General features: G+C 55.1%; 6 protein-coding genes across 6 annotated transcripts; 3 read left to right on the top strand and 3 right to left on the bottom strand.

The window, feature by feature from the left end:
* Window positions 1–1,301: 1,301 nt before the first annotated feature.
* D7B24_003215 (uncharacterized protein) lies at window positions 1,302–2,508 on the bottom strand (the record flags this gene model as incomplete). Its single annotated transcript, XM_028637408.1, has 3 exons — window positions 1,302–1,331; window positions 1,407–1,794; window positions 1,850–2,508. 3 exons carry the CDS (start codon window positions 2,506–2,508, stop codon window positions 1,302–1,304), a joined length of 1,077 nt encoding a protein of 358 aa, XP_028497280.1.
* An 884-nt stretch (window positions 2,509–3,392) lies between these two features.
* On the top strand, window positions 3,393–5,723 carry D7B24_003214 (uncharacterized protein; the record flags this gene model as incomplete). Its single annotated transcript, XM_028637407.1, has 6 exons — window positions 3,393–3,504; window positions 3,872–4,151; window positions 4,307–4,484; window positions 4,540–4,709; window positions 4,759–4,985; window positions 5,047–5,723. 6 exons carry the CDS (start codon window positions 3,393–3,395, stop codon window positions 5,721–5,723), a joined length of 1,644 nt encoding a protein of 547 aa, XP_028497279.1.
* A 1,124-nt stretch (window positions 5,724–6,847) lies between these two features.
* Window positions 6,848–8,180, bottom strand: D7B24_003213 (uncharacterized protein; the record flags this gene model as incomplete). Its single annotated transcript, XM_028637406.1, has 2 exons — window positions 6,848–7,582; window positions 7,638–8,180. The coding sequence occupies 2 exons, from the start codon at window positions 8,178–8,180 to the stop codon at window positions 6,848–6,850; spliced, it is 1,278 nt and encodes a 425-aa protein (XP_028497278.1).
* Window positions 8,181–11,532: 3,352 nt separating this feature from the next.
* ATG11 (oligomeric, coiled-coil, peripheral membrane protein) lies at window positions 11,533–15,813 on the bottom strand (the record flags this gene model as incomplete). Its single annotated transcript, XM_028637405.1, has 3 exons — window positions 11,533–11,658; window positions 11,719–15,567; window positions 15,631–15,813. The coding sequence occupies 3 exons, from the start codon at window positions 15,811–15,813 to the stop codon at window positions 11,533–11,535; spliced, it is 4,158 nt and encodes a 1,385-aa protein (XP_028497277.1).
* Window positions 15,814–16,303: 490 nt separating this feature from the next.
* On the top strand, window positions 16,304–17,102 carry D7B24_003211 (uncharacterized protein; the record flags this gene model as incomplete). The annotated part of the gene is made up of 2 exons (XM_028637404.1): window positions 16,304–16,460; window positions 16,534–17,102. 2 exons carry the CDS (start codon window positions 16,304–16,306, stop codon window positions 17,100–17,102), a joined length of 726 nt encoding a protein of 241 aa, XP_028497276.1.
* A 4,747-nt stretch (window positions 17,103–21,849) lies between these two features.
* Window positions 21,850–22,215, top strand: NHP6 (Non-histone chromosomal protein 6; the record flags this gene model as incomplete). The annotated part of the gene is made up of 2 exons (XM_028637403.1): window positions 21,850–22,128; window positions 22,186–22,215. The coding sequence occupies 2 exons, from the start codon at window positions 21,850–21,852 to the stop codon at window positions 22,213–22,215; spliced, it is 309 nt and encodes a 102-aa protein (XP_028497275.1).
* Between the last annotated feature and the right edge of the window lie 726 nt (window positions 22,216–22,941).

Below are 22,941 nucleotides of genomic sequence, written 5' to 3'. Positions count from 1 at the left end.
GCGGCTCGGCGCATCGACCGAAGGGAGGCGCATGCCGGGCATAAATAAATAAACGGCATGCCTTGAAGTTGCCAATCGGAAATCTTTGAGCCAGTCATGCAACCGTCGTCTTCGGATGTGGCAGAACCAATGTCGTGGTACTTCATTCGACGTGCTATCGAATCGGAGGTGTGTTCTTCAGATCAATTCCGTGGCTTTGTGAAGATATAATGCAGTAGTTCCTGCAATCAGGAGCACATGGCTATATTTATCAGACGTGCCTGCAAGCCCTGGGCCGGGCTCTCGGCCAAACAGCCATCATGCCGGACCGGATGGCGCGGCATCTGGGGCGCTTTGCGCACAAACTCTCCGGGGGTGCGTCTCGTCTATCATGTTTCTCTTCCGCACGGATCAGGAAGCAGAAAGGGCGCCGTGGCGTCGAACTGCAGGGCGCGAGACTCCGGGGAGATGCCTGTCGATAGTCCATCTTGGCAGATGAGGCTCTCGGCCACGAGGGGTGTTGGCCGGGTTTTGGGGGACAGGAGGCTTCCGAGCGGCCGGAGGATCCGGAGCGCTGGTGGAGAGGGCTGAATGAGTGGCGTATGCTGACGAGACAAGATGGGCCTCGTGGGGCGGGTGGGATGACGGTTTCGGAGTGGGTTCGGCGAAGGGGTCCTTTGACCGAGGTCGGTCGTGCGAGGGCTGGCGAGAATGGGTGTTATGAATGCAATGAATGCATCTATGTGACTTGGAGGACATGAAGTTCCCGAAATACTGATGTAGGGCCAAGCTGAGATATTTAGCGTGGCTTGCAGGGCCTCAAAGTTGCTCTGCAATTATGGAAATAATGTAACATTCAAGAGGCCGTCAGTCCATTTCACAAGGCTTGAAGGGTCATGACGCTATCTATTCGAATTGTGGTATAAGTAACAGCCTACTGTGGCGACCCCATCAGGCAAACTCCTCAGACACGGAATGAAATATGATGCTCCCGAGCATGGAAGGATACGCTAACTAGGGGAAACGCCGACTGAAAACCTACAAAATATTGCTAGCAGTGCACAAGTCGTGCAATAAATTTCGTACCTGCAGCCGAAGTTTGGCAGAACTCGAGATGGGTCGTTTTCCAGGCAATTTCAAGACGTGAGTGACTCAAGGTTCGTACCCGATCCAGGCAATATTTCCAAGGGGCCGTCCTGACTGGGCTTCGTTGATGCTACTGAAGATACACGCATCACCTATGGAGTGTCCAACTGTGGGCAAAGTGACGCCAGGTTCTCATCTCCTCAAGGCTCCGGAATGAAGATGGAAAGCAAGCGACACTAGTCTTTGGTGAAGGTCTTTGCGAATCTCTGCGCACACCACTGACATGCCTGTCAACAATTTTCTGGAAAGCGATATGGTTCTGATTTGGGAATAAAACTTACATTCCCACAGCTGATCGGCTCGTATTTCGGTGGATTCTTCTCGTCCGTACAGCTCAGCAGTACGGAGCACGTCTCGTTGAAATTGAACCCAAAGAAAAACGGCATGGAGATGCGGTCCTCAGGTGCGTGGTTGAAGACGCGATGAACGGTCGACTGGAATTTGTCGTTCGAGAGCCGCATCAAGAAATCTCCAATATTGACAACAAACGTGTCGGGAATGGGAGGCACCTTGATCCACTGCCCTTCATTCGTGAGGACTTGAAGGCCTCCGATGTGGTCTTGCCAGAGGAAGGTGAAGCACTGCAGATCCGTATGCGCGCCCAGGCCGACGTCCAGGACGGCGTCCTCTGCGGCTGTGTTTCTGGGGTAGAAGTTGATTACGCCGTCGCTGCGGGCATTTCAGTTGTCATAGTCAAGCAGAGGAGGGGATGTGGTGTACAAACCTTCCAGGGTAAGTGACCAGATTGTCAAAGTAGTCTTCGGGCACGTCGAGAGCTAGGGCAAAGATCTTGATCATGTTTCTGGCAAGAGACAAGCATGCCTGCCAATAGGCGAGCATAGCGTCCTTGAACCCGGGTAGGTGGCTGGTCCCCTCCCACACAAAGTCTTCGCCGCGGAGCCATTCTTGAACTTCTGGTGGGATGGAGTCCAAGTCTTTCTCCTCCGGGTCGTACTTGGGGTCGTACCTAAAGCTGAAGCCTTCCTTGAGGTCCATGGACTCGGTTGGAGAAATATGGCCCCTGCGACTCCAACCATTGTAAAACTTGGAGTGCCTCTGTGCTATGACTTCTTTCTGCTCGACGGGCTGGGCGAAGAATTTGTGGCCCTGCTTGAAAGCTGCTTCGATCTTCTCGCGGGCGATGCCGTGATTCTTGATGTAGAAGAATCCTGTATTTTGCGAAGCGTCGCGAACGACATTTGCCAGCGCCCACCTCTCTTGCTCGCTGCCTTGTATTCCAGACAAGTCGATGATGGGAACCTCAGTGCTGTTGCAATCTCGAGGGGGTGTTGTTAGTACATCCCGATACACTGAGCCGTAGGCCGAAGCCAGTTCCAGCTTGTGGGTCTCGTGAGACTTGGTCTTGGTCGAAGTCGTAGTCATTTTCGCGGGGTTGTAGACTGCAAGAATTCTAATATGCCGCTTCGGTGCTCGATTATCAATTGTTTGACGATTTAATATGGATGATGGCGATTGCGGATTGTATCTTCAGGTGCGAGGCCAAGAGACGACAGGGTGGGCGAATATGAGGCGTTGACGGTCTCCGTCGGTCTCCGGCCGGTGGTTCACGAAGCACGCTGGAGGCGTACCCCGCATCTGCCGATGATCCTCACAAGATAAGATCTGACCAGCAATCGGCGACACACGGGCTTTACTTCACTGTTCAACGCCTTCTATCCTCTGTATCATCCCTTACTTCATTAGCGAGGAGAATACGGCCTCCGATAGATGTGAATTGCAGGATATGACCAATTCAGCGTCGATGCATATGCAGACACGACACTGTAGTCCCCTATTCACATATCTACAATGATCTACAGGCTTCATATGGTCTACGAGTAGCATATTGCCTGTCTTCAGAATCTGAGACTGCATAAGCTCCTATTCATGCTCAGTTCATGGTGCATGCTCTGTTCTTGCTCGTACCTCGTGTGCAGAATCAGCGGTAAATGAGGACACCATACCATGTCAAGGCGCATCAAGTCCAGGGCATTGCTGAAAGATTGATAAAACTCTCGACAGACATGATTCTCAAGGCGGCTCAACGAGATATTCCATACGATGCTTCAGGTGACGATGGTAGGCGCTGAGACGGACCGTGGACTTTGTGGATGTGTGGGGTAAAGGTTCGCTAGAAACCCGCGGTAGGCCTAAACAGGTCTGTCACCCTTTGCTCCAGGGCGGTAGACGCTCGATTTCTTGGTGCACCACATTCCTGTCTTCATGGATGCCTGCATCGCAATCGTGGTCTGCATCTCTCCGTCAACATGTATGAGAAGCGTTCGCGCACAATTGTACCAACATCTCCCAGTCGCGTGGCAAACGGCGAATCCGAAGAGCCTCAGCCGGCCCAGAAACGTCGGCGACGCGTCTTTTCCTGTGAGTCGTGTCAGAAGTTGAAGTGCAAATGCGACTACGACGTCCACGCGCAAGCGTGCCGCAGATGCCAGAATCTACGGTGACTGATCCTCCACGACCCTTGTCAGGGCCACCATGGTCCGTGTCATACTGACAATGTATTGCAGAATCTCTTGTTCGCGTCGCGAGGACGTGGACGTCGTAGCACAATATCAAGAAAGCCCAAGATCATTGTCTGCGATAGAAGCCAAGTGAGATATGAACTTTCAAGTCTTTGAGAATCCCCTCCATCAAATGACTGACGCGAAGAGTCACAGGTTGCTTGAGACTCAACGGGAGACACAGGATGCGTTACGTCAGTTAACGCGCCTCGTTCAATCGGTCACAGACCGAATGGACGACAGAACCAGTCGTGGGAACCCCTCAGAAGAAGAGAGAGAACCCCCGGTCAACGATGAGGCTGCCTCCTTGCCTGAAGGCGATGAGTCTGGCCCCGGCCGAATGTTGGACCCTGCGGACTACGCTGTCAGCTCCGCGCCAGTCGTAGTACTCCGCGAGATTGGCCGCCGGTACACGGGTGTTTACACGAGACCGCGAAGCGTTGCTAAAGGCGACCTGGTGCATGACGATATCTTGACCGAGACAGAAGCATATGAGCTCATCAGGACGTGAGTGGGCTCCATTGGGTTCTCGTCGAAGATTCAACTTAGCTTACGTGACCGCCAAGTTTTCATGCTCAAGGGAAGCACGATTGGCTTTTGAAAGAAATGATCGGAGTGATGTCGAGCGGTGATCTTCGACAGACCTCGTCATTTCTTCATAGTGTGTGCTGCCTGCAGGCCATACCACACCGGCCCGACCTCGTTGTGGATGCCGTTCATCAAAAGGTTCATGACCGCGTCAGGATGTCCCTAGGCCAGGTTCTCCTGATTAGTCCTCTAACTCTGGAGGAAATCTATGGAATCTTCCTCATGAGCGACAATGGATCTTCTGCCAAGCATGTAGGTTGAACTCCCCTAGCAGAACCTGAAAGTGAACTGATCGCGTGCTTGCCAGCTTAACTCTGAGTATATCGACAGTTGGGTCTTGACAGGCTACTGCGCCAAGCAAGCCATGCTGAGCATTAGCTTCTCAAGCATTGTCAACAAAATCAAGAACGAAACTGCCAATTTGGAAGACCAAAAAGCCGTTCGGCTGTGGTCTACAATATCGTTGCATCACCTGCAGTACGTCCATTTATGTCGCCTCGCCACTGACCACTAACAAATTTCACAGTTGGGCAGCCACCACAGGCCGGCCTTCCGTCATCCCCAAGGACTATCTGGACCACTGCAACATTCTGCTGAGTTTCTATGACGCCTCCATGCAGGACGGTATGCTAGTAGCCGAGGCTTCTCTGTATTCCTCTCTCCTCAGTAAGCTAGAGAAACGCCAGCCACGAAAGTTTATTGCCAGTAGCACTTATTTCGCCGACTGGGAAGCGCGCTGGCGCCACTTACTTGGTAGGTAAAGCTTGAAATGTGAAAGAGCATCTTCCATACTGAACTATGCTCGTTTATCCAGACCTTCCGACGGCGCTAAAGCTCAAGATCGGCCATCACTCCGCGTCTCTCATTCTCATAATGAGATCCCTCCAGGAGCTCGATGAAGGCCTATCACCCAACATATTCATGTCCAACCATGCCACAACCTCTCAGGTCTTCGACGATCGCGCTTCCCGGACCACTGCGGATTCCCCAAATACGGCTGAGAAGGCCAAAGCTGACCTCAGAGTGGATGCCTGTGTTCACGCTCGTGTGATACTGCAGACCTTCCTGAAACTGCCAACCCATCTCAAGTCCTCTCTCGGCTCCAACATGTGCCTCCGTCTGGTCTACGGCGCCTTGATTCTCTCGCACTACGGCGAGACAGTCTCCAATTTTCCGGATCGCAGCGCCGCAGACCTTGTCGCGCAAGTCAGTTACTGGGTGGGCCAAGATCCCAGCAAATCATGGGCGGGCAGGTTCGGCAACCTCGCCCAGCAGAAACTTTTGCCTCGCCTCGACGGCAGCCAGCAACCCATCGCCGGAGCTGCTCTCACAGATAGCGTCACAAGAGTGACTGAAATGTTGGCACCGGACGGAGTGGCGCGTGGGGCGGACACCGTGGCCCACGAGTATGAGATAGACTGGAGCGAAATGTTTCCTAATATGGAGGACTTTTTTGCCGGTGGATTTCTTGGCTATGGGGCGGAGCCTTGAGAACAGCCAGCTGAGAGGGCGCGAGCAGCGGATAGGATTGCCGCAGAACGTACAGCACGGGCAAGAACCAGTTGAGGTAAAATGTAGTTCTTAGCTCGTGTTCCCAAGGTCAACCACGTACCCAGGCATGGAGTACATCATGTAACAAGATGATTACTTCTAGTCATCCTAGGCGTATAGTACATTATGTACCAAAATGAACACTCAAAAGCCAACCCAGGCAGGGTACTGTCGTAATATGAATAAGTTTTGTCCTAGTGTGTGCAGAACGCGGAGCTTGGCGGTAGTGCCGGGAACAATTTCTTCCCCAGATTCAGGGGAGAAGATAGGTTGGCCGTTTAGGGAGCATTTCCTAAGCGTGAAGAAGTAAGACTTTTCTTAAACCACCCAGAATAACAGGCATAAGCTAGACTTCCTGGATGAACCGAAGACCACGGTCGACAGGAGGAATACGCTGCCGTTGCGTATTCCTGGGTGGACAGGTCGTCTGGTCAATGTCAACATGGTGACCGCCGATTGCCTCGCGATCTCATGCCCTTCCGAACAACGAACGTCCCCGTGACCATGTGCAAATAAGAGCAGCGATTCCTCAGACCCCCTGGCACGCACCAATCGTTCCGGACACCGCCTTCAAAACACGCCCCATAGCTCGCCGCCAAGCCATGCCCGATACGGTTGATCATCACGACAGGAATACGAGAAAAGCACCAACATCATAATTTCCGCCATGCGGGGTCTCTCCATGCCAAAATACCCTCATAGTTATGTTCATGGGCCGAGAAACGCAGACCAGGATGTTTATGAAAAGGTAAACAAAAGTTTACACGTTCATTAGACGAAACATTATGTTCGCCGGGTATCGCATAGCTCAGACGGCCTGTGGGAAATAATATAGTAATCCTCCTTTCATCCCGGCGGGGCCATCAGTCAAATAAGTACGGCGAGAAGATAGAAAAGGGATGCCATCATGGTGCGTAAGGTATGTTTGTTTATGTACCGAGACCAGCGGGGTATTTCACCGTGCACCGTATCACATGGTAATCGTGTGAGGACGTCATACGCCCAATCTCTCCAGAGGAACACCGCGCAGGGCTTGCTTGGAGAGTTTCTTTTGTTGCCCCCTTCTAGAGAAGCATCCAGGCTGCGAAACCCACCAGAGAACCGACGAAGGTCCTGGAGAGCGCAGGCACTGCAATGGCGGCGCTGTCCTCGTCAACGGCCGACGGCGCGGACTCGCTGCTGGTTTCCGTGGGTGTCGAGGGCTCTGCGCTGGTAGTGTTGGAGGTGCTGCTCGTGACAGCAGAAGAAGCGACTGTTATAGCGGTCGTGGTGGCAAAGGTAGTAGTTAGGGTAACTGTGGTTGATGCATCTTCAGACACAAAGGTTGAAGTTTCAACGATGGAGCTGGCCTCGATGAAACGACCTTCGGTGGGCGCCGGGATGTACTTGGCAATACTGGTGGAGCTTGACGCCTCCGACTCTGTCTTGGTGGTCTCCTTGGGCTTCTTGGGCTCGGGGGCCTTGGTGGATGTTGGTGTCGCAGTGCTGCTAATCGAGGTGGTGCTGGGCTCGGGGGGGTCGATCGAGGTATCGGCAGGGCCAAAGGTCTTCGGGTCACGATACCAGTTGCTCGCAGGGTCGCCGAGGCACTCGCCGAGTGTAACGAATTGGAAACCCTTTTCTTTGCCCACGTCAATCATGAACTGGACAAAACCGTTGGCGGTGAAATCCTGAATGTCGTGAGACAGCGAGATGAACGAGCTGGAGGAGGGGTCGGCGGCTTTGACGGCAGAGCTGTACCTCGCCTTGGCGTTGACGCCGCCGGCCTCCCAGTCCTTGGTGTCGAGGTCGTAGTCAGTCTGCAAACGAGGTCAGTGTTTTCTTTATCCCTCGCCCTAGAAAACGAGAGCATACAACATGGTAGCCCATATCCCCAAGGGCCTGGTAGCACTCCTCGTTGCAGGCGGTGTAAGGAGGGCGGAAGTACGTTGGGATGAATCCGAGAATGTCAGCGAAAGCCTTCTCGTTCTTCTCGAGCTCAAGGACTTTTTGGTCGTAGTCGATCTCGTCAAAGTTGGGATGGCTGAATGAGTGACTGGCAAGATGGTGGCCGCTGGCATGCATGCGCTTGAGGAGCGAGTCGTAGTTCCCGGTGGTGAGTCCATCCCCTCCATTCTTTCCAACCATGAAGAAGGTGCCCTTCACATTGTTCTTCTCGAGGGTGTCGACGATGCCGGCCGTCAAAGTACCCGGTCCATCATCGAAAGTGAGGGCAATCTTGCCGGGGCTGCTGCACGAGACAATCTCGGAACCGTAGGCTACATTGCCAAGGCGCGGCCGACTATCCTGACGAGCTGAAAGTTCTCTCTTTTGCACATTGCCAGGCGCGGCGAAAGTCAACTCGCTGAGGGCGGCGAGGGTCGCAAGTAGTGAAACTGAAGGAGCGTTGATAAACATTATGGACGAACGAAGCAAAATAGCGAGTGACTGGAGCGATCAAAACCGATAAGGAGAGCATACAAGTCGGGCACACAGGCAGGCAGCAGAGTGAGCATTCTATTATATTTGGACTGCATGCCAAGCAGTGTCGGGCGAGCACCTAGGTTGCTAGACTCCATAATCCGTATTCCCAGTGGGAGATGACCATGTATCAATGCGCTGACCTTGCAACTGATCAGAGCAGGGGTGGGCGGAGTGCCTACGACATCGAGCATCGTCCGGGATGGAGCGCAGTGAAATGGTGGGCACGCAAGACTGCCCCGAGGCCAATTATAAGCATAACCCACCACGACCGGGGGGGTTGGTGCGCACAGCGTCAAGTTGCGCGAAACGCAAGGAAGCCGGCCGGTTGGCCCCCGGAAACGCCTCAAATCGTTGGTGCATTGCGATAGTAAGACAAGGCGTGGAGCGCCAAGCTGGCCGAGGGTCAGCGTGAGCCACAAGAACCCCCCACCCCTCTGTTACCAAGTGGGAACAGCTACCACACATGTGTCAACGACGACGAAGGCCAAGACTGTTCATGCCTCGGGCTGCTGACAGTGTTTGAAGTGCGAGAACACTCGGAGATGGGTCTTGGGCTGACAATGTTCAGTCATGACCGCAACTAGGTATGTGGCTCGAGGCTCGAGAGGGGATACCATGGATGAGCACGCTGAGGTCAGTCGCGTGGTGTGAACCAAAGGATAAGGTTCAGCTTGCGTTAGGTGATATCAGGCAAGGTCTCGTAACACCGCCCTGGGCCCTGCGCTACAGTCGATGGTCGGTTGCTCTAACTCTGTAGAACGTGTACGAGGTACTGGAGAGGCGACGAGTTTGCGAGATGAGTAGTGCCCCATTGATGAGCTGCAGTATAGGGCTCGCGATCAGGTTCCTGGTGAATTCTCTGGTCTTGCCATGAGACCTCAACTCGTGTCGCCCAAGTCGCTGGGCACCCCTCGTACGAGTCGGGTGGTCGCCAAGTCCGGACACGAGACAGTCTTTTTTCTAGGGGCTCTCGGCACTCCTTGGTCGTAAGGGCTAATGCAGGAACATCCCCAATCTGAGCCAGTTGTAGCCCTCGTACCCCTGATTAGGTCAAGGTCCTCGCCCCCAACTGTCGAATTATACTAAGAGCTGGAGCATTTGGGTGGGAGAGGTACCCAAAACTGGATGAGATGGGGTGGATCCAGGACGTCCATCGAGTTTGGCATCGAATTTTCCCGAGGACCCAACGGCCAGGATCTGTCCCCAGTCACTAGCTGGTACATTGTCCTAAAGGTATCCGGGCGTACAGGCCCGCCTCCTGCTTTTTCGTTGTCGCGCCGTTGCGCGCCGCATCGCGCGAGACTTTATTGTATCTCAGGATCACGCGCACGGGCGTGTCAGAAGTCCAACAAGGACCGTGACAAAAGCAAGCATCTGCGACGGTGAAGGAGCTGGTGGGGGCGTTCAACCTGTGAATGATGTGGTGACGGCGCAGAAGCAGGGAGGGAAACACGCATCCACACGAAACAATCTTGGCCTGTATCCTGTAGTCTAGCGTCTGTGTCTACCTGTCCCCGGACCTCCAGTTGGTGGCTCGAGCTTGCGCTCTCCGCCCTGAAGTTGTAGGACAGGATGACAGCTGTATCAATTTGACGCCGGGCGATCGGATGAACCAGCAACTTCGTCGACGAAAAGACCAGTATTGGGCGACAATAACAGCAATGGCCGCCTCGGGTTCTCTCTCTGGTCGGTGTCGGTGCGAGCAGGAAACATGCCTGCCTAGGATGATGCCAAGAGACATGTCCCACGAGAACTTTGGGTGGCGTGTGCCATGCCCGTGCTGCCGCGCCGAATGTTCTCTGAAGGTGCGTCCTGTAGCGTACTACACAGGATGGCGAGAACGCCTGTGAGATGAAGTCTCAGCTCAAGTCAATCGACTAGTGCGGGGATGGCGGGAGAGGCGTCGAGAAGCATCATCCCAAGCTATGGAGGCGTTTGGCGGAATGCGTTTTTCGCCTATCTCGGGCATTTTGGGGAGATGTCGATGATGGAATGCGACCCGAACGATAGCCATGGCAATGCTGAACCGAATAGAATGGCATTGAGGAGCTCCACGTATCGATATGCGTCAACATGCGATGTGCGGCCAGTGGTAGTGGTGTCTGATGAAGTGCTGGCAGGAGGAGACCGGTCTCAAGACAACGGGGACACAGCCACTGTGGCCGCAGTGCGCCACAGCCTTTCACTTCCACTCCATTCCTTCGTAGAAACACAGACAGCGGCCTCTGGCATGGTGGCAGCGATGTCGCCAGTAGTTCTGCAACAGAGTCAAGACAGCGTCAAGACAGCTTGGATCATTGCACGCTCTTCAGCTGAGCTCCTCCATGGTAAGAATTTCGGGGTTTCAAGCCAGATTCTGGGCATTGTCCAGTACCCCCATCTCAAGGGGCTCTCACTCGGCTGGCCTCCCTAACGGTGGCGTCGACGCGGAGGAAAACCCTCCGCCAGCCTGGCAAATCATGTAAGCCATTTCTTGACGCAAGGTAGCCCAACTGAGGGTGTCGAGTGCCATATGGCACCCTTGCTTAGTAGATCTGTGATCGACTTCGTCAATCGGACAGGCCAGTCAGGCGTGCCTTTCGCTCGAAGAAGCTTGGACAGGCTCATAGCTGTTTCCCAACAAGTCGCCAGCACACGCGAACAATGCTTTATATCTGTGTGAGTAGTAGACAGCTTCTCGAATCACAGCTTGATTCGATGGAAAGCGTCTATTCATTACCAATCGTCTCTGGAGAAAACACGGTGGAAGCCTCGATTGACACGTGCATTCGTGATGCTAGCGTTTCTGAGTGCTAATTCTGAAGAGGCAGCTGCAGACGACCTTCATCTGAAATGACATGTCTGTACCGGCGACATGAGCCTTTGACAAGGACGATATGGCGTGCTGTTCAACCCAAAAGTCGAATTGAATACCAATTGATTGAAAACAAAAACGACAGTATGTCAAACTGTGCAATACGCTACCGCCGCTTGCGGGCTACTATATGTAAATACATGTGGCGTGTCACAACCCGCATTCTCCTGGATGGCACCGAGACGGACCATGACTGACAGCCGGTTACGTTTCGCCGGCTTAGCCAGAGAAGGCAATAACATGCAACTCATTTCTATACAATTTGAATTGTATTCTGTCGCTTGCCCAGTGCCCAACCACCAACACCGAAATGCTATATGAAAGAAGAAACAGCGCTAGGAATAGTACTACATGCCATAGAGTAACCCCAAGTACGATGTACACGTAGGGCGTCTCGGGTCTATGATGACCGATACACCATGCAAAACCACATCATGTCGGCTTCCCTCCACTCTCAAACGCTACATCCACGCTCCATAGCGGATCCCACACCACACTCCTCTTCGATGCCGCTTCACTAACGCCGCTCGTCTCGCGCGCGAGTATTGGCCCAGACGCCTGCACCCCTTGGATCAGCGGTGCTCAGGGCCCCATCAGGGAATCGATATCGTTTCGTACCTCGGCCTCTGGCGCCTGCGGCTCCTGCGCAGGCGGACTCTCCGCTGGCGCCGTGCGCAGGGAGTTGGTCTCGCTCGCAACAGCGTTGCCTTTGAGAAGATGCGCGCCCGCACCGAGGGGTAGGGCTTTCTTCGAATTTGTGCTGCTACGCCGACTTTCTAAGCTCTTGGACAGCGCCTTACTGACGCCCTCGATGCTGTGGCCCGCAGCCCGCTGTTTGTCCTTTGCGCTGGCTTGCGCGTGGGTATGCATGTCGGCGCGAGCCTCGACATTATTCGTGGCGATAGTCGACTTGCCGAGGCCAGGTGTCGACGGCGCCCCAGCTTTATCCTCCACAGCGTCGATCATGTACCACCGCAGTCCATCGGACAGCTGAAACGGATTATCGTCTTCGTCGTTGAAAGAGTCCGTGTCCGGGAGCTGCCTGTGGAGGCTCTTGGAGAGGTCAACAACTCGCTCCTCGATCCGCGAGATGCGCGCCACGAGCCACTCTCGTGACCGCAGTCGGTGGCTATCCTGCTCGCGCAGGAAGTAATGCGGGAAACCGACGTTGAAGGCAGCCCAAGCCCCCGAGCTTTGATTCCTTGTAGGAAGGAAGAGCGCGAGATCACCCTCTTTGAAGTGTTTGTAAGCAATCTTCTCGTGAGCATCCTTTTGCAAGGAGCGAGCCTTCTCGCGATAAGCACGAGAATCGCGTTGAAGCTTTCGTGCCAGGTGCTCAACGTCCTTGACGCGGCGGTAAATTGTCTCGGCGAACTGGTCCATATCAAAGTGGCCCAACTTATTCATGAACGCATCGTACTTGTTTTGCTCAGCTCCAATCTCGCTACTGTTCATCCAGTACAGTAGTTCCAGGTCGGTACTGTCAGCCAAATTGCGGTTCTGGAACGTGGAAGAACGGCGGATCGATGGCTGCCCTGGGTCAGACGAATCATTGGCAACTTGTGTCTGGCTCATAGAGCCACGCTCGGCCCTGGGGACCTTGGTGAAGGTCATCGCCGAGGAGGCCTCGTCGCGAGTAACAGCAAAGCCAAGCCGTTCTAAAAGTCGACACATTCGATCGTTTTGAGCATAAATACGTTGCGTCAAGTCCTTCGTGTGGTCAGTCCGCGCGTCAAATCTTCCTGTCAGCGCCGAGTGATGATCTTGTGACACCTGGAGCTTTTCGCGGTACATGTGAAGCTCCTCTTCGAGGCTGCCCACCTGTGATTGCTTGGAAGCAAGTTCTTCGCTGATGGTTCTGGCATTCTGCTCAACTTCGTCCAGTTGCTTCCGCAAGCTCTCTGAGCCAGTCTCGCCGTGTGCAATTTTGGCACGAAGTTGGTCCAGCTGACTCCGAGCGCCAGCGGCATCTTTCTCAAGAGCACTGACTTTGGCTTTCTCTTCGTCCAGGCTTTCTCGAAGGTGCATAGCTGACTCTTCTTTCGTAGCCACTTGTTTCTGAGACTCGGTAAGCTCATCCTTGAGAGCCGTGAGCTCTTCATGTATTTTCTCAGTGTTGGACTTAAGAACAGCCTTGTCGTTATCTGAAGACTGCAGTCTGGCGACAACTTCAGCTGACCGCGCCAGCGTGGCGTCGATCAGATCGAGCATGTCTTCGGGGAGCCTGTCATTCGGAGCAAGCTGCTCATGAAGGCTTCGTAGTGCCTTGCGTTGAGAGCTGCTTGACTCCCTTGAGATGTCGAGCTCTGCCAGGATTGTCTTGTTCTCGTCAAGCACTGCTTGAAGCTGCATCTCGAGGCTTTCATTTTGCTCGCGCTGTAGTCTGGCTTCGTTGCGAAGAAATTCGACTTGGCCTTGGGCCTTCAGTGCCTCATCCTTCTGTTCCTTGCGGAGCCTCTCGATCTCCTGGTCAAGCGCTGAGACACGGCCATCATATGTTGCCTTCTCATTCTCCCTGGACTCGCCAAAGTTTTCCATTTCATCTTCGTTGTCTTCGATGCGAGCTTTCAGGGTCTTAATTTCGTCTTCGAGCGACTTACGCTCCTCGACAAATTCTCGTTTGAGTGCCTCCATGTTTCCAAGCAGGTCCTTCTTCGTAATGTTGGCCTCCTCCATCTGACCCTGGGTGTCCTTGTGCTGCGTCATCTGGGCGAGGAGGTCTTTCTCCAACACTGTAGAGCGTTCCCTTTCGGCGGCCACGTCCTGCTCAAGCTGCTGTATCCTCTGTTGCAGAATGTCTGTACCCGCCGACGAATGGCGCCGCTCCTCGGACATAGGGGTCGACTTGATCGAAGCCGTAGAGTCGTTGCGGTCGTGTCCGAACAGAGACCCTAGGCCTGGACGTGTTGCCTGACCTCGATGAAGAAGATCCTCGAGACGCCTGACTCTACTTTCGGCTGTCTTGAGCCTGTTCTCGAGCTTCATCTTGTCTTCTTGCAACGTCCGGAGCAAGTCATCATCGCCGCGAATCATCAAGCCACTCCTACCCAGTGCTGCCTCGTGAACACTTCCGTTCTTGAAAGCCTTGACGCGTTTCGACTGCTGCTTTGTCGGCGCATTGAGCTCGTTCACAAGCTCCTGTACTTCTTCTAGTAATGCGCTTTCAGTCTGCTGCTGCTTGAGGTGCCCGAGAAACTCCTCTAGGTCGGGCTTCGCCATGACTGGCCACTCCTCTTCCTCGCCTAGCAGGTTCACCTCTAGTCCCAAGATGGTATTGCTGAAGCTGTCAGGCCCATATGTACTGCCAATACTCTTCTGCCACTTTTTCCGACGTTTCGACTCCTCGTCTTGGAAGAGAGCCATCTCGTTGGCCAAGGTTGAAGAGTCGGTTTTCACCTTCTCCGTCCACTCTCGTCGCCGAATGGCTTCGCCAACAAACGAGGAATACATATACGGCAATTGGTGTATCAAGCGAAGGTAGTCAAACGTTGTCATATCCTCATCGGACTCGCGGAGATTTTGGCACTGGGTCTTAACGTTGCCATGTAGGTTTGAGATATCGTTGATCGTACGCATGAAGTCGACGGCGTCCGCCGCAATGGTGTTGCGCGCAGACGTGGCATACACAAGCATGTCGTCCATCTCTTTCGCGCGTTTCCTCAAACTTGGGATGAGTCGTTCCGTCTGGTTCTGTGCCGTTTTGGAAGCTTGCGCAAGGTCGCGCTGGCCGTACTCTTGGACAATCTGGGCATCCGTATCGATCTTGCCCACGACAGCCTCAATGTCCTGAAGGAGCTGCCCGGCCTCCTCGCTGTGCGATAAAGCTGAGCGGCTCACCAGATTTTCGAACTCGCCAATCAGATGTTCCAGCCCTTGGTACATGGTGTCGACGGCCTTGTCCAGGTCGCTGGCTTTCCGCGCAAACTTCTTTTCTGATGTAGCCGCCAGCGAACCCGCCTTTTTCACTGTGTCCAGCTGCAGCAAGTCATCCAGCGTTGCTTGTTTCTTCTTGACATCCTTGGACGTCATGAAGTTGACCATGGCTGCCGAAATGGGGACATTCTTTGCGAGATTCAGGTACTGCTCCCAGTTGCTCGCCAGCTGGGTATGTTCCTCCAATGCAGGTTTGACGTATTTCTGTAGCTCAGCATATTGGGGCTCGATCTTCTTGATGCTGAGTTCAAGGTTGGCAACGGCTGCGTCGAGGCACTTGATCATGATGTCCATCTCGCTGTAGCGTTCGCGCGTCGTCTCCTCCATGCGCGCCGCGTCAGCAGCGAGGCCCAACGCCCAAGCTTGCCGCTCACGGCACAGCGTCTGCCACGCCGCCATGTCATGGCTGTTGTCGATGTAGTCGGGGGCCTTGGGAACAGCATATCGTTTCGGGGCGGGGACTTCGGAGACGAGAGACTCGGCAGAGCCAGGCGTGGCTGATGTGACTCTGAGATCATAGACGTAGACTTCGCCCTACAAGCCAAATAGTCAGCACGTCATGCAATACACAGCAGATAGCGATGAGACCGGTCGAACCTCCTGGTGCAGCCTCGCCACCTTGACAGTCTTGCCCTGTCCCGTCAAGGCGACGAGCTGGTGGGAGGGTATAGATGTCTGGCGGGCCACCCAGCTCTTGAACTCATCAAGTGAAGAGAACTGAGTCGTGTCGACAACCTGCAACCGCTGGCCCGTGTGGGCTATCAACACCTGGGTAGTCATCGCGAGACATCTCCCGACGGGAAGCTGCGTAAGAGCCTGGGCGTGTCTGCACGAATCGAGCTGTCGAGTTTCTTCAAGGTGTCGACAGCCGCCTTCAAAGTTGCTATGGTTCCCGTTGAGGGTGCTGGCGGACTGCTCGGCTGTTGAGCGCCTCCGAATGAACTCGAGATTGGGTGAGAGCTGCCTGGTCGAAGCTTGGGGCGGCCGATATCGAGATAACAAGCTCGCAGGCGACCATCTAATGCTTGTCTTTGATCGTGCGTCAGGCTAGCGTGACGTCTATCCCGCGCCTTGTGACTAAGGTCATTGATTGGTGGTCAGGCGATCAGTGTAACACAGCACCAGCCACGTATGGCTGGTGAGGGGCATGAGCCACAAGGTCGACTTAACGCGTGTCAAGACGCGTTCGATTTCGATGGAAGAGAAGTGAGAGCGACAATCGATTGGCCTCAGTTTCATGATCACGGCCGAACCTGGAGAGCTTGTCACAATGGAGGCCAACTCGCCGTCACCAGACGCTCCCTCATCGGAGCTACCGCCCCTACGTCTCTCGCCCGATGAGCAACAAGTCCTCACTCTCTACGACCAACTCCGCGATCTCGAGCTCCAAGTCGCCCTCCTCAGAGCCCAAACAGCATTCATCCCAGGTAGCACGCCCGCCGGCACCCTCTTTCCTCACGCGCTCGCAAAATCCTCCCTCGTGCTAAACCATCGCGCCAGACACAGCTCCAGCGGCCGAAACATCGCTCGAAGCAGCCCAGTCCGCCGCCTCGGCCGCTAAAGCAACCTACCTTCTCCGCAACACAATCACAGACGCCGTCCTCACCGCGAACCCGACCCTCCAGGCCGTCCACAGCAGCACGCGCGCCACGCCGATAGAATCAGATCTGCTGCCGTCAGTCCGCGCCCGGGACGCCGCCTCGGCGACGCTCGCCCGCAACGCCACGAGCCTGCGCGACACGCTCGACGCCCTGGCCGCGACGCGCGCCGGGGCCCTGGCCGCGGGGCGTCGGAACGCCGAGCTCGCGCAGGAGGTGCTGCGTCTCGCCGAGGAGGCGGCGAGGCGGCGAGGCGGCGGCAGCGGGCCTCAGGGGAGCGGTGGCGACGACGACGACGACGAGGCGAGGCGGGAGATGCAGCTGCTCAGGGCCAGCCTCAAGGCGAGCAGGCAAAAGTGGAAGGTCATGAAGGGCACGGCAAGCGCGATTGTGGTCGGGAGCGGCGTCGACTGGGTTGGCGATGAGGGCCTGAGGTGGATGGTGCTCGATCCCTCGGGGGAGGACATGTGAGGACATGTGTTTGTGTCCCTGTGCACGCCGTGGCCCAATCTCTCTACATGTGTGAAGGATGGACGATGATGGTTTAACGTGTTATGAGCTACGATAAATGAACAACAGCGGACGATGAAACGCTCTATCGGTCAGAAAATGGATAAAGTTGCAGGTGACTGTGGCGGAAACACATCTGAGGCTCTCCCGTCGGAACCGACCCATCGAGGCTGACGAGGACCAGTCGTTCGTCGCGGACTTCCAGACCCTGCATAAAGTGACGATGTATGCCACCCATGCGGGTCATCCGCTAGAATGTGGTCTCGTCACAGGCCGCTTCCCCAGGCTTTCGCCCAGGACTCACAACTGGGTGTCGAACAGCAGACCAGACAGAGCACAGCGATCCTTGGCAGATGCCGGCGTGTTGGATCTTAGCGTCGCAGGACGCTTGGGCCATTGGCTGGTGCTCAAATATCACGTGATATGCCTTGGCCATTTCGGTCAAATCGTCTATCTTGAGATCAGAATATCTTTCGTCTGTCGAATTGTCCGAAAATGAAAATGTATGCAAGTGATTGCTTTGGTTGTCAGCAAAGCGATGGACGTGTTAATGTCGGTCACGTGTCGTGTGTGTGTGTCTAGGTGAGACCAGCAGGAAGAGAGAGTAAATGGGTGCAGCAGTTGGGGCGCCCAGCAAGCAAGAGGGAGGGGAGCGCAGACTCCCCCAAAAATCAGTCGGTCCATGCCCTGCTCGCATCAGCCAGACAACCGACAGTCGGGGCGGAGCCAAAAAGGCAGGCATTGGGTCGGTGGACAGTTTGGGTCACGCTGCGCACTGTCTCATTGGTTGCTGCAGGCATTTGAAAGGGCGCATAGCGGGTGGCGGACGGAGGGAGAGAGGGTCGCCGGTTATGGCACAGTGCGGGACTCGTTTGGGCGACAGGGCTGCACACAAGTCGCTGGTACAACCGCATCAATCTCGACTGTGGAACAGGGAGTTGGGGCCCAGCGCTCAAGGGAGGGCCAGGAAGGCCAAGGAAGAGGAGGGGGAAAACTGGTCGAGACAACTCCTCACTGGGGCGCGGCATCAGTCCAGACACCTCCGGCCCTGTCTGCGGTCTAGGCGCGCGCACGCATCACTCCTCACTCTCTCCATCCCCGTCACCAGTCGCGACTCACAAGGTACAAGCTGTTCAGCCACCTGCCCGTGCATGACCAAGTACCACCCGTTTCGGTATTCGAGGGAGGCCGTCTTGTCTCGTTCGCCCGAGTACTTTGCCCACCTACGTAGCCAGGTAGGTGGGCAAGGTGGGCAAGGAACGCTAGGTGTGTGCTGGTGTGCACTCCTGACACTCCATCAGCACCAGCCGAGCGCCAGCACCAGCGCCGGCCTCGTCGGAACACGGAGCCTGCGCACTACTCTGAGAAACTCGCGCTCGAACGGTGCTCGCTCTCAGCACCACCATGCGCAGCGAGGCATGCGGTCGAGCTGGCGCCAACCAGCCTTTTCTGCCAGCGTTTTTCTTCTTCACCTTACCAGTCTGCATGTGGCCTTGGATCTGGCATCACGACTATCAGACCGAGCCAGTCTGGTACAAGTGGGATTGCTCACAGATCCTCTAGCAGCGTAAACGCCCCGTTCGGCTTCTCGCCGAGCATGTCTCGCCCGGGAGACGGCTAGATGGGTCAATCTATCGCTTGTGCTCCCGCATGTGTAGGATGCTGGCACCTGGCCGCAGCACGCACGCACACACGCGCCCTCACTTGCGCACTGGCAAGGCGAAGAGGTGGTAGAAACAGAGGGATCGCAAACCGAGCATCGTCCGGCCAAAGTCAGACTTTGATTGGGCTGGGCTGAGGGGCGCTTTGCTCATCGCCTTCGACCGCTGGTTGCAGGCGGTGGCCAGCGGAAGAAATGTCGAGCGAAGCTGGTACTTTGGCTCAAGTACCGGTACATGACAATCTCCTCTGCTGGTACATGAGACCTATGCAAGGTAAAAGTACCTAAGCACACTAGACCTTTGCAGTCCACACCCGCGTTGCATTGTGTCAGTACCAGGATGTAGGTCAAGCATCAACTCGGGACAAACGGAGGAGATTGGTCCCTGCGAGCATCCGTCAATTAGAGAGGGGCAAAAAACTTCGTCGAAGGGGCGGGCAAAGGGTTCGTTTTTTTATTCATTCACTTTGTTTTTGTTCTTGGACCATGCTCGTCGGGTGACAAAGTGTAGATACCAGATCCCGTAGTGCAGAGGTCCCAAGTCGCTACAGCAAGCAGGTCGACCACTGGCCGTCTCCAGATCTATGCTCAAACAAGTGACGCCAGTCCTGCGAGAGCTAAGCAAAACTGTGGAGAGCCTGGAGGGTAAGCGAGTCGCCATACAGACTAGGCAGTATGACGGAAGGGGGGGGGCCTGGTACCAAGCTGCCGTTGTTCACCCTCTCCATGTCCAATGTCCCGAGCCCGACCAGGCTAGCGAGGAGCTGCTGTCTGGATTGCCGAATCAAGGCTATTTTGATAGGAGATCCAGCCACAAGAGACAGCCGCCTAGCTGAGGCATGTGTCCAGCGTCGTTATTTCGGGGAATCACGTCAAGGTCCAGGGGAGCGTGGGCTCTTGTCGTCAGGGGGCTGCTCGATGGATGTGACTCGAGTGTGATAGGACAAGCTACCAAAACGGGAGAGTTTGCGTAGGTGTGTCTAGTCTTGTCGCGGAGCACTGGGGGAGCCAAACACTGTGTTGAGGTTGGGGCTTGACGGGTATCCTGTCATCTTCCGTCTGGAGACCCAGCCTGACCACAAAACGTGGTCCAGCATATCTCATACCACAGGGGGCTCGGGCTTTCGTGATCTTATGGACCGCAGAGGAAATGGAGAGCTTAAGCAAACTGGACGACGCGTCGTATTGCTCCAGTTATCTCGCAAGGTCCCTGTTGCGTGTTTTGGTCGTGGTTTGAGCCGAAGCAGACGCGTCCAAGTCTTCTGGTTGGAAAGCACGATGATCCAAGGCACGCCGGATCAGTAGACAAGAGCGGAAGGGGGGGGTAGGAGGAAGCAACTATCTGGAGCAGGCATGGAGAGGGGTTGGACAGTGTGCGGACTGTCCGAAAGTACGTAGAAAATAAAGGGTTACCTGAATGGTGTGGGGTGATTTGAGCCTATGTCTCGAACGACGTACTGTGGGGCTACGTGCAATCACACGGACCTCTCCGGCACGCACGTTGGGCAGTGCAGAGGGTTCTTAGAGCATCTGACCCATCGACAAAGAGTAGGTAAGTACCTAAGGTAGGTACTTACTTACTTACAGCACCTAGGTACGGCTCAAGTGGCAGGATATTGCGACAGCTCGGCCACAAGGCGGTGTGAGATGCACGTACTTCTCTCTGAGAAAGAAAGAAACAAAAAAAACTCTGTGATCAGGAGGTGGTAGTGGCATCTGCAGAGTAATGTGTGCATTGCAAGTCAGGGCCTGTCGGAGCAGTGGATAACCGGCCACGACAAACAGTCTAGCCAGCTACATGTATGTACGTCGATATGTATCTGGGTGGGCGTGAAGGGACGAAGGGGGAGGGGGGCACAAAAGGTGCGGGCGGGCGGGCGAGGTGGCAGGCGGATCAGAAGGGAAGTGATGGGCCGGTCCAAGGTCGAAAAGGGCATGTACCCTGAGGAGGTACGGGCGCTGCGAAGGTACACAGTACTCAGTACTTGGGGCGGAGTTCTGTGACTACAGTATGGCACAGTAGCAGTTGGCATGGTGGCTACTGCCCGCTGGTGGATGGCTGGTGGCTGGTCACTCACTGGTCGCCCCTGGACAAAAACAATGAGAGAGGAGCACACACGCACACACGCACGCACACACGCGGGCAGCCCAAGGCAAGGTGCCAGGAACCAGGCGGGAAAGGGGGCAACGCGTGCCTTCCCCTTCCCAGCGAAACCCGGGTGCGCCTGCCTCGTCTTGGTGGCTCTGGTTAGGCCTGGTGGGAGGTGCCCGCAGGATCACTCCCCCAAGTCCCCGCCGAGTAAAAACGCAGGCACCTCGCCTCCCACCTCTCTGCCTCCTCTCTCTTTTGCTCTCCTCTCTACCACGCAAAATCACCATACAAATCCCAACACCACACAAATTCGTGCCTACACCTCGTGAGTACCTCTGCACCCACGCATCCTCCACCAATTCCCAAGTCACCCACTTTACTACGAATTATCGTTACCACTACAACCACCAACTGCACAATCTTCTGCGTCGCATCACTTGCAACCGATTCCGTACCACAGGTCCCATCTCCATGCGATAGATTTCGATCGAGTTGGGCCTTGTGTTGTGGCTTCACGAGCTTTGTCGCATTGCATCTTGGGTGCATCGCGTGCATCTATCTTGAGCTTGACCAAGCTAACCAGAGCTTGACGCGTCCAGACTCCAACAACAACAACCCTTTCAACTTTTTCCAAACCAATCCTCAGGTACGTTTTGAGGTCCAACATAGTCGATTTCAAGCTTCAAACGCGTATTGGGACGCGTTGGCGAGTGCAATTGCGTTTGCGATCCATGGTCTCTCACACGTAGCACACCACACCTACCTACCACCACCCAATTTCCCTGAGGCGATAGTCCGACGGACAAGCTGTCGCATCTCTGCGTTCACTTGGCCTGTTCGATTCTCTCGACCCGTCTATCCACCCCCCTTCCTGCCTTTTCTCTTCGACTCGCACAGTATTCAAAGCCTTAGCCGTCTTGAACAGGACACTGACCACTCTCCGTAGAACCATCAAAATGCCTAAGGCCGCAGCTAAGCGTGGTGCCGGTGAGAAGAAGGCCAAGAGGGCCAAGAAGGACCCCAACGCCCCCAAGCGCGGTCTCTCCGCCTACATGTTCTTCGCCAACGAGCAGCGCGAGAACGTCCGTGAGGAGAACCCCGGCATCTCTTTCGGCCAGGTTGGCAAGCTTCTCGGTGAGCGCTGGAAGGCCCTCAACGAGAAGCAGCGCGGCCCCTACGAGGCAAAGGCTGTTGCCGACAAGAAGCGTTATGAGGACGAGAAGGCGGCGTACAACGTAAGTATTCCTCGCCTAAAACCAGGGCCATCACACAGTAAAACTAACATGTCCCAGGCCGAGGCTGAGGACGACGAGTCTGCTTAAGACTTCCGCAGTTTTTGAACTCCACCATTCTCTCTCTCTCTATCGTGTACTATTGGACTCCGGCGCGGCTGTATGATGGAAACGGACTTGGGTCGCTGGCAGGGGCGAAATCTTTCCTTTTGTGTCTTTTGGGCTGGCGGCAGGGCAGGATGGTTGTGCAGTCTGCTTCTGCTGCACCTTCGGTTAGGCACGGCAGCTTGTTAGCTAGTTCTCGCGTATCGCGCGTTAGATCCTTGCTGACCAGGCATTGACGTCCTAACTTGATGAACTGAACATGACAGACCAAGGCCCTTTCCATGATGCTCTATTCGTGGCCCCATCCTTTGGGTTGTGGCCGAGATGTGCCGTGTTAAAATGCTTGAGCTGCTAGCTCCACATCCGGCCTGATGAGATCGACGCCGGCCCGCTCAGCCACGCGGCCCGCGTTTCGGCACTTTCGACAAGGTGGTCCCCAGATGCTCCTCCATCATCCCCGACCTTTGTACGCATCAGTCGCCGACACTCTGGAAGCATGATTCAACGGGGTAGAAGGCCTCGGACATGGCTAGGCCAGGGTCTTCAAGTCTGTGTGAAGCAGAGCACGGCCTCCTCATCGGCATATGAGGATGCTAATGGGCCAATCCTTAGACTGGGCAAGTCAAACTAGGTAACTCAGGTAGGTATGGAAGACTGAAAATAACTGGCTCAGCATGCATCCCGCTGCCTTTTTCCACTTTGCCTCGACTG

This window comes from Verticillium nonalfalfae (genome assembly GCF_003724135.2).
Source record: "Verticillium nonalfalfae strain VnAa140/NRRL 66861 chromosome Unknown scaffold_19, whole genome shotgun sequence".
Lineage (NCBI taxonomy): Eukaryota > Fungi > Ascomycota > Sordariomycetes > Glomerellales > Plectosphaerellaceae > Verticillium > Verticillium nonalfalfae.
Note: the sequence above shows the minus strand (reverse complement) of the source record. Positions and strands in the feature narration are given on the sequence as shown.